This window comes from Elephantulus edwardii, unplaced genomic scaffold (genome assembly GCF_000299155.1).
Source record: "Elephantulus edwardii isolate Elephantulus edwardi_28Jun2011 unplaced genomic scaffold, EleEdw1.0 scaffold00056, whole genome shotgun sequence".
NCBI lineage: Eukaryota > Metazoa > Chordata > Mammalia > Macroscelidea > Macroscelididae > Elephantulus > Elephantulus edwardii.
This window is the reverse complement of record NW_006399806.1, coordinates 16,915,710-16,929,500: the sequence shown is the minus strand read 5'-3', so window position 1 is coordinate 16,929,500 and position 13,791 is coordinate 16,915,710. Positions and strand designations below refer to the sequence as shown.

The following is a 13,791-nucleotide window of genomic DNA, read 5'->3' as shown; positions in this document are numbered from 1 at the left end:
TCCTTCGAGAGCAACAGTCTACAGGGAAATCCTAGCCCCTTTTTCCAGACGCCATAAGTGAGCTAGGTTTTATGGGGTCTTCATCCAAATCCCTCAAGGTCACTTACTGTCTTGTGGTCTTGATGCTACCCCGACACAAACACAGTGACAGCCAAAGCAGAATGAAAAACCAGAATGGGCTCAGGGAGCTATCTCTGTGTGGGGAACGAGAGAGGTCTTACCTGTCTGTGTTGCTGGGAGGAGATTTGATACCCCAGTCCTTGGAGGGCCTGATTCTGCATCTTCTGGAGCAGAATCTTTTGCTGAAGCTGCAAGGGCGACCTTAGTAAAGACTGGCTTGATACAGGCTGGGCAGGCTGGGGTGGCGGTGGGGGTACCTGCTGCTGCTGCTGCTGCTGCTGTTGCTGCTGCTGCTGCTGCTGCTGCTGTTGTTGTTGCTGCTGCTGTTGCTGCTGCTGCTGTTGCTGCTGTTGTTGCTGCTGCTGTTGTTGTTGTTGCTGCTGCTGTTGTTGTTGCTGCTGCTGTTGTTGCTGCTGGGTGTAGTGTAGGAGAGAAGGCTTGTTCTGAGAAGGCAAAACAGAAGGCATCTGCTGGTTTGCTTGATCTGAGTTAAAATGGAACAGAGGCTTGGTGTTGCCCAGACGGGGCTCCATGGCTGAATGTGGGTTGTTAACAAAACCTCGACTGAGATCCTGAGGCTTTTGCTGCATGAGAACATCCAGGTGGCCTCCCTGGGCTGAGGGACTGGCCTTGTACATGTAGTTAGCCATTACTTTTGACTGGCTGCTGCTGCTGGCTACCCCAGCCATAGGGGAGCTCTGTGGGCTGAATGGCTGTTGGCCAAAGGAAGGGCTGGGGATTTTCTCCTGCCCAAAGGGACCTGGGGAAGGCCCAGCTGAAGACGGCATGGCTGACCAATTGGTAGGCTGATGCTGCTGCTGGTGCTGCTGCATCCGGGTGTGTTGCTGGCGATTTGCAGCTATCTGCTTGAGCTGTTGCGCGTGGGACACTTCCTGCCAGCTGGGCAGGGCCCGGCCTGCTCCTGAGGCTGTCTGAGGCTGAGCCTGGCTCTGAGAGACAGAAGGGATGGGGGAGGATGTGGAGAGGGCAGCACTCGCCATGGAGAATGCAGGACCAGCTGATGGGGGCCTCAACTGAGGAGAGGCCGAGGGGCCTTGAGCCAGGCTGGGTGAATATTCGCTTTTGATGACGATCTTCTCCATAGGCAGGGCGGGCCTCGGAGTGCTTCTCTGGCTTTGCTGGCCCAAGTCAATGTTAAACGGGTCGTCTTGCTTTATGGTGGCATTGATCATGTTCTCCAGCTCCAGGTCGCTCATGGGAGGCACTGATATGTTGGTCAGCTCATTGAACAGTTCCTGCAGCTCAGGATCCATCAGCTGTTCTCCAGGGTCATCTCCATACCTACTAGGAAAAATGGTCTCTGGGGTCATCTGGCCTTCCATGTGTTTACTGCAAGACAGAGTCTCTCCTGGCTCCTTCTTCACCTCCTTTAAGCCCATGTTAAACATCCCGTTGCCTGGAGAATGAGTACTATGTGACAGCGCATTCGTCTTCCTCAGGGGCGCTTGACTCATAGGCAAGGTCCCTGACATAATCTGGCTTTGTCCACCATTGTTTACTAGGAGGCCGCCTTGTCCTGCAGAGAGATTCTCCCCGACACGGATTCTCTTGATATCCAGAAACGAGTTTTCAACAAAGCCATTGGACCTCTTGCTATTGGCAGGAGACAGGTTGACAACTTGTTTTCTTTTCAAGGAGCCTTGGAGCTGAAAGACAGAGAGGGAATAAAAAAAAAAAAAAAAGGAAAACATAAGCTATTAATCCAGATGGACTTCTAATCAAAAGAGGCATAATATTTAAATGTTTCCTCCATTTACGCAACAGGATGCAGTCAAAGGGAATAAAGCACAGGCAAAGCACAGCCTGGGACATAATAAAACTCATAGTAGCACGAACTGGATAAAAGACAACGTTTCTGGGACAGCGGGCTAATTGGTGGTTACAGAGCACAGTGATTTCCCTGACTTGAACAAAGGTCAATGGAAAAAACCCTCTTCCTATGTCATCAGAAGTATTGGTAATACCTTTGATTGATAACGAAAACTCTGATGTTTCCAAGAACCCGCCAAAATATTCCACGCACATGCACATATCGTTCCACGTAGCCGCAGAAGGTCAGCAGACACACAATTTCAAGAAAGATGGATAAGGCTAAAGCTAGGATAAGATTTCCAATTTCTTTTTTCCAGCATTCAACCCCTTCATCACTGCTATCGTTTGTATAAGTAACTAGAATAGCTGCTGGGCCCAACAAGATATTCTATTTGCTGTTCATCTGTTTTTCTTCCTGGGACACTGCTGCTTTGCATTCAGGCCCATGGAGCAACTTCGGACACAGAGAAGCCATGAGAATGTCATTTATCAAAAGTGAGATGCTCCAAGCACAGATTTCTCTGATGATTTATTTCTTTTGTTGCCTATTTGTAAACAAATCCAAGTGTAGAGTGTTAAAAGCAAAGGCAGCTCTGAGAGAGTAAATGTTTTGCTGTGTACTGTCAAGTCAGAACTGACCCAGAGCTGATGTTCTGAAGGATTTTCAGAGGCAGTTAACTTCACAGGAGGAGACTGCTCATCTTTTTGACTGAGTAAGCCAGTGGATTCAAACTGCCTGTCTTTGGGTTGGCAGTACAACTCTTTACCACTAGGTCACCAGAGCTGCCTGAGAGACTACAAGGAGCTCAAATGTCAATCTGCCATTCAGAGCTATGTGATCAGCTATTTATTTGGTTGAACCTCAGGTTCCTAATCTGGAAAATGGGTATGATAGTGCTTAACTCATAGGAAGAAATGAGATAACTCGTATAAAAATGTTGTGTAGTGTTTGCCATTGTGGTTGTTGCATGCCATTGTGTTGGAACCGACCCATAGGTGACCCTCCAAGCAGGTTTTCAGAGGGACTAAATAACACAAGAGGAGACTGCTCATCCTTCTTCCAGGAGCTGCTAATGTATTTTAATCATATTCCTTTCTATTGCAATGTAACTCTTTCACCATTCAATAAATTCTAGTTTTAATAGAAAAGCACGATTTACTCCACTCTCAATGGGCTGTATGTATCTCTAAATAGTATCAAACACAGTATTTAATTCACTAAGCCAGCCACTAGATTGCATTATCTGAACTTTGAAAATCACAGGGAAAAGTTTAAGGGCTATGCAGTCGCACCAGTAAATTAATAAGAAAACTACAACACGCATAATTGATCCTCAGATCCTTGTAAAGGATTCTTGTTGACTTGGCTCTAAAGTGAGAGTCTGTATCTATCAAAGCATGGCTTTCCCAGTGCAACTGACCCACTTAAACTGTTTCATGTTTGCTCAGGGCCAGACTAAACTTTCTGGGGCAGGAAGATACTTCCTAGATACAAAACTTGGTCACTTCTACTTTTCCCCACTTTTCATTTGCCATCATTTTCTCACCCACATAAAAAAGGTTTCTAGGTAAATTAATCAAGGAATACTGGTAGCTTAGTGGCAAGGAGTTGTGCTGCCAACCCAAAGACATGTAATTCAAATCCACCAACTGCTCCATGTGAGAAAGATGGGCACTCTTTTTCTGTGTGATTTACAGCCTCTGGAAACTCACTGCAGGGTCAGCTATTGGTCGGTTCCAAGTCAACAATAGATAACAACAACAACAGGTAATTAAGAAAAAAAATTAACTGAGCATCTATTGTTATACTATTAAGACACCTATGAGATACTGTTTACTGTATTTGCCTTAACTGAACAAAAATTGCATTAGATAACATGTGAATGCTCTTAGTTTACAGGGAAGGAAACCAAGGCTCAGGGAAGCTAAGTAACTTTTCTAGTGTCACACAGCTGGTAAATGGTAAATCTGGGCTCCAATCCACAGTGTCTGTGTGGATCAAAAACCTGTGTCATTTCAATGACAATATGCTGCAATCAGCTTGTTTAGGTCTATGGTACAGGCAGCAGGTAGGGGTTGCAACACAGAGACATTCTGGATCCCAGATGAAATGATAGAAATCTGAGAATGACTGAGATATAGCCTACAGTCAAGTGTGAGTGATATGTTTCTAAGTCAACTGTACAGTCAACAACTGTTTCATTGCTCCCTTATCTGTTCTGTCCATTTATAGTTGGTATACAGTTAAGGTAGATGGACCATGTCATTATTATAGGGTTTTTTTAAACCCACTGGCCATTACTCATTGGCTTGAAGAGAGGAAACTGACTCAAGCTTGGCCAATCAGTCTCTACCATGGTTAGACTGGAATTAGAGAAAGTTGGCTAAGATGTCTTTGGGTAGCTTTACAGTCATTTATAAAACTTGTGAGCTGCTCATGGTAATATTTCCCATTATGTCAAGCAGAGGGATAGAGGAAGTGAATCTGTAGAAAGAAGAATGAAGCAGAGAGAAGAGACAAAGAACTTTTCTATAATTTCAGGGTCTGAGTCCAGTCTTTGGTCAGCTGTTTTATCTCCCTGTTTTCCTTGATACATGCTGGGATCTTTATTATAAATTTCATTTTTTGCTTAAACTAGTATGTGTTACCTTCTGTTACTTTCAATCAAGTTCTCGCCATGTTCCTGGAACTTCCCATTCAGCAGTGAGTGGGCCATAAGCTTGCACCAAGAGGCAGGATATGTTTTGTATATAGATGGGTAGCTTCTCCCTTCCTTCATCTCTGCAATCTCTGTCTGTCTTCTTCCTGGCTCCTAACTTTATCTTCTCAGTGGGGATACCAGCCCAGAAGACCACCAGACACCACCACGTTCAGCAGAAACTCAAAGTTACCAACGTGTGTCCTACATAGGGTCAGAAAGAATTTAGACCAAAGAAGTTCTGTCATGTTGCCTCAAGATGAATTACTGTGATTTATTTCACCATGAGTTGAATTTTAATGGTTCTTTCGCAACTAGCAAAAAAACAAAGGAGGATATTCTTTTCCCAGGTTTGGGTTATATCACCTTTGATTATTATTCCACTGCTTTGTAAAAACCTGTTCTGCAAGATTCTCCCATTGCTCTGGCCACTCCTAGAGCAGTGAGGTAGGCACCCTGTGAAGTAGCACTAACACTTTCTTTGGGCCACTAGAATGGTAGAGGTAGTTAAAGAGTCAACAAGAGGAATAAATGGTATTTAGACTCTGAAAAGGTAATGAAATCCACATGTAAATATTGAAGAGAACTGGAATCTAGTTCTGATTTTGCTATTGATCAGTCTATGATAGAAAAGTTGCTCTACTTCTCTAGGCCATCATCTTCTCATCAATAAACAAAATGATCTTTGAGTTCACAACCTGAACTCAGAAGATAACAGGCACTGATGAAGGGAGGCTTGTTTTTCAGTTCGTTTAGCATCAATTAGAATTAAATGATGAATGATCTAAATTGGAAAACAGAAGTCCTCCTTCAAGATGCCATGAATGACAACTCTATGGGTGAAGAGATTCTATTAGAACTCCATTAGGTTTGATACTTCACCAAGAGGATTTTGGGAATACTCTGCAACCTACCCTAGAACAACTTCTACCCCCAAGTTATATTGTAAAGTCCTGCTGAACGTACAGACACAGTAAGCACCAAGCTCCCTGCAAAATACAATACATTTAATTATCCTAGGTCATGTTTTGTTTTGAAATACTTAATTTGCTGCACTAAAACTCTTCCATAAAAATATGAGACTCTGAATTGTGACATTGAATCTCAGAGTTTCTTGTCAAAATACACATGTTCCAACAGAAGAGAAGGAACCATGTAAGCAATACCTCAATGAAAAGAAAAAAAAATTCAAAGCCTCCTTATCAGGTGAAAATGTAAAGCCATCTTACCAGGCAAAAAATTAAACTCTAAGGAAATGAGACTCAATCATGGCAGAGAGAGCATGAAGACAGAGGTCTAGAATGAGAAGGTTAGGGGCAAGGTGAGAGGGGCTAGGAAACATGTGAGTTCTTTGGATATTGAAGAGAGGAGAGGGAAGGGTGAAGTATAGGGGCCCTGTGTATCTGTGGAGTTTATCTTTTCAATACGACTTCCCTAGCTCTTATTTGATGTTGCTATACAGATGGTGGAACTATGCGAATGGGATATGTTGGTCTATCCTCAAGAGGATTGGCTATCTATCATTTCATAAGGAGACTGGATAGTCTCAAAAATCTACAAGGGGTTTGGCTAGTCTCGCCAATAAACTTAAGGGCTTCAGCTGCACAGAAGAAATCTTCCCCCACCAAAAGAACTTCTTCCCCTTCCAGAAGAGGAAGATGACTTCCCTCAATCCAGTGAAATGTAGGACACACTGGAGGATCTGCTTTGGGACGGCGGCAGCAGCAGTAGCAGCAGCAGCAATGGCTGAACTGGAGAACTGATGTAAAATGGGACTTTTGGGGGTGAGGGAAGCCAACAGTAGCAGAACTGAGAACTTTGTTGGGAAACTAGGGGTGGAAAGCCAATACTGGCAGGAATGAGAACTTGGAAACATCCCAAAGCTTGAGACTGAGGTCCCTGCACATACATTTTGGGAGATGTCTTGACTATATTTTGTTATTAATCTGAATTATATCCTTTTAACTCCCCCAATATGATTCTGTGTGGTCTGTGTGCTATCACAGCAGATTTTGGTCCTAGTAAAGTAGCAATATTGGTGCTGAGATGAATAGAAAGAGGCTTGGGAGTGTGGGGGACTTGTCTGACCTCATGGGAATTGGTTTTGGTTACTGATGCTGTGGCCGGGGATAGTTTCCCCTCTATGAAGTTGGTAAAGGTCAGATAAGTCACTCCCTCTGTGGTCCCTGCTCTTTTTTACAGTGTCTGAGGGCCAGAAGAGCATCCAGTTGCAGAAAACTGTCAATAGTATTGACAAGGCAGAAGGAAGGCTCTACAAAACAAAACTCAGCAAGGGCTAACGTTAGACATGCCAGAGACTGCATCGAGGACCTACAGCAATCTAAGGAGCCCACAAAAATGCTTTCGTTTCTTTTCAAACTGCAAGGAAGACAGAAATATTTAGGCTAGAGAGCAAGATTCATATAATATTAATATATTCAATCTTATATAAATGCTGACATAAAAGACATTTTACTCTTTCTAAAAAGAAGAAAAGGTCCTTGAAACCAACAATGCCTCTCAAACTCATTGTTGTCTGGTCTGCTGGGTCTCAGCTGACCCTCAGTCGGGTTTCTTAGGCTGTGGGTTGCAATGCGAGGAGACTGTCCATCTTTCTCTCTCAGAGTTGCTGCTGGATTCCAATCTAGCAGCCAGTGGGTTAGCAGCCCAACTTACAGTGGCCCACACCACCAGGGAGAGTTCTCAAAGTCCTAGCGTGGCCCTGCTCTCATCTAATGACAACTGGGGCTTGAAGGCAAATTTTAAGAAAGGCACTTTGTTGTGCAGGGTATCATTTCACCCTCTCTCAGCTCTCTGCATATATTCTTACTCTCATTTTGTAAGTGAAGAAATTGCGGCTCCTGATGTTAGGAATGCACAGCAAATGACTGAGGAGGCAGGACGCCAAGGCAGGTCTGCTCGAGTCCAAAGTCCTCATTCTTAATCCCCAGCAGGGCTGCTCACTTCCCTTTCAGTCCTTACCTTTTGTGAACAGGGAAGACTGAGACAGGACATTGGAATAAAGATGTACGCCATGTACAGGGCAAAAAGAAGGACATCCAGGACCCATAGTGATTAGACAGGAGAGAGGAATGGCTGGTACCATCATTGTTGGAAGACTGACTGTGAAAGCTCAGGACATCACTCTCCAGGCTCCAGTACAAGAAGGGAAGAGATGAAAGGAATTACCAAGCACAGTGAGAGTGGTTTGAACCATACCATCTCAAGTCATGCTTTGCATGAAGGGAAATATACAGATGTTTAAGCTAGTGCAGGATGTAAGGCTTCAAATGAGCACTACATTAAAATATTTATACTTTTTCCAGTACCAAGATGGACTGGAAAGGCTTTTTTCCCCCCTTGCACAATAAACCTGCACCGTTGGAAATTACACATTTAATATCATCCTCATGTCGCCACAGAACAAAAGGGCTTCTTTTAGGAATCATTTTCCACCTAGCAAGTTCAAGCTCCTTCGCACAGTCCACAGGAATCATTGTATTACTCTTTGCTGAGATCTAGCAAATTGTTTCTTTTCACTCTCTTCCATGTTCTCAGTCTTCTCTTTGAACACCTTGGTGTTATTTGAGGTCTGTTTGTCTCTGCTGGGGGAGGTATAGCCAGTTAAGGGAAGGGTGCAGAAACAATGGCTGGCCTGCCCCAAGGGTTGGGATGGGATGCCGAGAACTTCTAGGGACAAGCAAAATACAGTACACAGTAGAAAGGGGCTGGGGTCCCCCCAGCCCCAATAAACAGATTCTTTTAAGCAACTGGGCTTCACTCTTCCAAAGGACTCGAAACACAAACTTCCTGGAGGGATTTGAAAATGCCTTTATTGCACAATCCTCTGGTTTCTTTTTCTTCCCCTGCTCCCTATCCTTTGCACAGAATAAATGCATTCTTTGTCTCCTGTGCTGCCCTAGAAACGGAATGTGCCACACAAAGGTAACAATTCAGTCCATAGGTCACATTATTTTTCTCCCAAGTAGATTTCTGTCTTTCTCAACAAAGCATAAACAGTAGAAACAAATTTACCAAACCCTGTCAAAGGACGAGCTTGGTCCCACTATCTATACATTTTGCTCAGACCATTTTACACTAGGCTGATTGAGACAGATGTGGACACAGATATCATTAGAAAAGGACTGACTCAAAATAGAATACATGATTCTTCCAGTAAAAAAAAAAAATAAATTGGGATCTTGGAGCAATGAATTACAACTCATCATAGTGCTTAGGTCTCTTGCCCCAAAGCCAACTAGATGGTGTTTTACCATCTAGTTTTGGTTTCAGTATTGTAAAAAGAATAAATAAAATTTCCTTCTTACCCTTATGTTCCCTGTATTATAGGGAAACGGAACTCTGGCCTGCATGCTGTTAATTCAAAAGCTGGGCCACTGCACCAGTTCAAATCCACCAGTGACTCTGCAGTAAAAAGTTGGGTGATTATGCCCATGGGTTCTACAGCCTTGGAAACCCAATGAAGGGTTAACTATGAGTTGGTTCCTTCTAGATGGCAGTGAGAGAGAGAGAGAGACTGCAGACATTACTTTATGTGCATATATTAAGTTGTTGTTGTTGTTAAGTGCCATCGAGTGGAGCACGACTCATAGTAACCCTAATAACAAAAGATCTGAACCCTGTTCTAGAACTACCATCTTTTCTCTAAGTTCCTAGAGTTTCCAGAGGCATGTTGTTTGGGAAGCAGATGCCAATCCTGCTTCCAATCTTGTCTTAATCTGGGAGTTCCACCAAACGCTGTCCACCATGGGTAACCATTATGGCATTTGATACCCCAGTAGCACAAGGTTCGGCATCACAGCAAACATGAGTTACCCCAGTGCAGCAAAGTGATAGACCACTGCTACTAATGAGTAGGCTTTACCAAATAGTTTTAAACTCATAGTATAAAAAGCTGGACATGCTATAGGTGTTCAAATGGTGGATGATTAGCAGATGTGAGTATATGGAACACTGGATCCTTCTAACAACTGAGTAGTAAACAATGGTAAGTAGGCGGCTTTGGTTTGTGGGGAAAAGCTTTATACTCAGTACACAAGCAATTCAATGGTACCAATAGAGTTTTGCTTGAGTGATCTTTTCTCTTGTTTTCCCTAAACTTTGAAGTCAAAGGAATGTGAAGCCCTAAGAATTGGAACTATGGCAAGAGCTTGGTCATCATCCCTGGGAACTCAAAGTGCGGGAATGTGTGAAGTTTTGTGATGGACTGAGGGTGGTCTCAAGGCTCCCACAAACGCTAAAGCTGAGATGCAATTCTAATTCCCATGGTGACTCAGTGTTCTCCTTGGGTAACAGTGCTGGCACTGAGAGGTTTCAGGGCACACCTCCTATAGAATTTATAGGATCATTTCTTTTCACTGTTTCAAGAAAAACACTAAGTATTTGGAAGGTGAATATGGGGTTGGAAGAGCTCGAGGAAAGGTGTGACACATCTACCCCCCCAAAAAAAAATTCTATAACTTACTTCCAAAATTTGATGGAATGATTTTTATTCTCCTAGAATCCAGATTTCTGAGTTTATAGAATTGGGGAGACCATACAGCACAATGGCACTTTACTGTCTTCTGCTATCTCTGAACCTTATAGGAATTGTTTTAGTTGAGGTCTCGGGTTTCTTTGGTAAATTATCTATGTGCAGCCAGGTTGGAGAAGCAGAAACTCAGAACCCCCAGGTTCTGACTCAGCAACAACTGAATCCACTATGCATGAGTCAATTCTGACTCACAGTGCCCACCCCCACCCCTCTGGTTTTCAGGGCTGTAAATCACAATGGGAGAACGTTGTCCACCTTTCCCCTGTGGGGCTGCTGGTAGATTCAACCTTAAGGAGACAAACAGTTTTAGGGTGAGAAGCACAGCTGAAACTAGATACTAATAATGATTCCTGCCCATTATTTTATATTGTTGTTGTTGATTGCTATCAAGTTGAGCACGACTCATGGTGACTCTATGAACAAAAGACCTAATGCCTTTCCATAACTATCATCATTTCTCCAAGTTCACAGTTTCCGGAGGCATGTGGTTTAGGAAGTGGATGCCACTCCTGCTTCCAAACCTGTTTTACACTTGGGAGCTCCACCAAACACTGTCCACATTGGAAAGCCAGTTTGGTATTTGATACCCCAATGGCACAAGGTTCAACATCACAGCAAACCCAGGTTACTTCATACAGCACATTGACAAAGAGTGATGTACAAAGTGGAAGATTGTTCCTCCAGATGTAACGGCACTAGTCTCATTTAGCAGCGGGTAAGTGTCGTCAAGTCAAATATGACTGAGAGTAAGCTTTGCACAAAAGACCTGAACTCTGTTCTATAACTAACATAATGTCTGTACATTTATAGAGTTTAGAGATTTTTGTAGAGTTTCCAGAGCATCTGGTTTAGGAAGTAGATGTCACTCCTGCTTTCCAGTATGAATCAATCTGGAAGCTCATCCAAACATTGTACATAATGGGTAATCATTATGGTATTTTATATTATCTTCTGAAAAATTAACATAATAATGACCCTCATAAACCAGTTTCAGCTCCATGACATGTTCAGATGAGGCTATCTGAGATTAAATTGTATCAATTTAGGGAGGAAAATGTGTAATAATGAATGAATGAAAATCCAACTTTTTCTGTAAACGTTCATTAAAATCACAATGAAAATATCCTACCAAATTATATCAATTTAAAAGAAATATATTCCATGGTAATAATTTTTGCTGTTTCTCTAAGCAATTTAAGTTTTAATAGGTGTAATGTGGCTACTCTATCCAGTAATGTTGTGTTGTTACTACAGATCACCAAGTCAGAATTGTCTCATAGCTGAGCTTCCGGTAGGTTTCAGAGGCAATAAATCACACTGGAGGGGACCGTCCATTCTTCTCCCAAGTTGCAGCTGGTGGACTTGAACCAGGTGCCTTGTGCCAGTTGGCAGCACAACTCCTTACCACTAAGCCACCAGAGAGCCCTTCATCCAGTAACAGATATTCCTTATGAAATGGAAAATTCATGATTTTAAAGTAAACCAATCAACATCCTACTCTAAAGACACAAATGCCAAGATATTCCATTTTTAACATTTTTTTGATGGCAACCCCTTAGCTTTCAGAGCTGGTTGAGAGAAGGCTACCTAAAAGCTGCAGTCCTTGGCCTTCTGCAGCAAACACTTCATGTCCTCCTCAGTTTTGGCAAGCAAGATTGTGTCTTGATAAGTTTTTCTTCCATTCTGATGTCACATTTTTCCTCACAAAGTCCAGCCTCCTGAATGATATATTCTACATACACATTGAAAAGATATAGAGAGAAGACATATCCCTGACACTTTCTTTTCTTGGTTTTGAACCATGTAGTGTTTCCTTGTTCTGCTTCGATGACTGCTTCTGGGTCTAATTATAGATTGTGCATGAGAACAATCAAGTATTCTGGAACTCCCATTCTTCTCAAGGTAAGCCACAATTTGTTGTAGTCTACACAAATACCTTTCTATAGTCAATAAAACACAAATAGACATTTTCTGGTACTCTTTGCTTTCAGTCAAGATCCATCTGACACAAGCTATAATGTCCCTAGTGCTACAGCCTTTTCTAACTCCTTCTTGTATGTCTGGCAGTTCTCTGTTGATGTTGTTCCAATCATTTTTGGACAATCTTCAGCAGAATTTTACTTGCATATGATGTTAGTGATACTGTTCAATAATTTCCACACTCTGTTTGATCACCTTTTTTTTGGCAATGTTGGCAAGGTAGCTCTGCCCTCCAGATTTCTTGTCACAATATGGTGAGCACATCTGTTTGTTGAAATATATCAATTGGTATGCTGCCAATTCTTGGGGCTTGTTTCCTTGTCAATTCCTTCAGAGCATCTTGAATTTCCTCTAATATGGATTACAGCTCAACATCAAGAAAACAAAGATTTTCTCCCCTGGGAAAATTCACATCCTCATGATAGATGGAGAAGAGATTGAAATTATTAACGATTATCATCCTGTTCAGATCCACAATTAACACTCCTGGCACCAGCAGTCAGGAAATCAAAAGACAAGCTGCACTGGGGAAGTTTGCTGCCAGGGACCTCACCAGAGTGCTGAAGAACAGTGAGGTCAGTCTAGAGACTAAGATGTGCCTAATCCACGCCATAGTCTTGCAATTACTTTCTATGCATTGGAAAGCTGGACAATGACGAAGGATGACAGAAGAAGAATTGATGCCTTTGAGTTTTCATGATGGAGAAGAGTATTGACCATACCATGGACTGCTAAGAGAACCATCAAGTCTGAACTGGAGAGGATGAAACCAAGTTGCTTCTTGGAGGCAAGGATTTTGAAACTCCACCTCACATACTTTGGGGCCTGTTGCCAAGAGTGATCAGTTCTTGAAGAAGGACATCATGCTTGGAAGAGTGGAGGGTAAGTGGAGAACAAGACCGTGATTGAGATGGATTGACGCAGTATCTAGGGTAATAGGGACATGTGTGTTGAAGGCAGTGAGATTGGCTCAGGATAAGGCAACTATTGCTCATAGGGTCGCTATGAGTTACAAGCAACTCGAAGGCATATAACAACAAATAAAAACTTGGCAAGTTGCCTCAGAAACACACATCTCATTACAGTGGAGAAACGAAGGCATTTCACAGTCTGAACATTTCCATACATTCCCTCAGAGGATGCTACAAGTTCATCATCTATCAAGAAAGCATTGATTGAGAGACTGGAAATAGTATCTGTACATCAACACCTCGGCCAAGGTTGTTAGGCACCATCAAGTGGACCTATGACTGATAGTGACCTCACTCTACAGAACAGAACTCCATTAGAGGGGTTTTTTTTTTTATCATGCTTGGGAGGGTGGAAGGCAGGCGCAGGAGGGGAAGGCCCTCTGGGAGATGTATTGATTCGGTGACTGGGGCAATCAGAATGAGTGTGTCGGAGACAGTGAGATTGGCACAGGACAGAGCAGTTTAGAGCTGTTGTAAATGGGGTTGCTATGAGTCGCAAGCGACTCGATGGCACATAACAGCAAGAACAACAGTCTAAGGGGAGCTCTGGTGGCCTAGTGGCAAGAAGCTGCACTGCAATCCCAGAGGAACAGAGTTCGAATCCACCAGATGCTCTGCCGGAGAAGGAGGCGCA

General features: G+C 42.9%; 1 protein-coding gene across 1 annotated transcript in view; it reads right to left on the bottom strand.

The window, feature by feature from the left end:
- The window catches only part of MAML2 (mastermind-like 2 (Drosophila)), a 484,193-nt gene that overhangs the window by 161,815 nt on the left and 308,587 nt on the right, over positions 1–13,791 (bottom strand). The window contains exon 2 of the mRNA XM_006887331.1: positions 222–1,787. Within this exon, the coding sequence (XP_006887393.1) occupies positions 222–1,787 (1,566 nt within the window). The remainder of the gene's footprint in view (positions 1–221; positions 1,788–13,791) is intronic.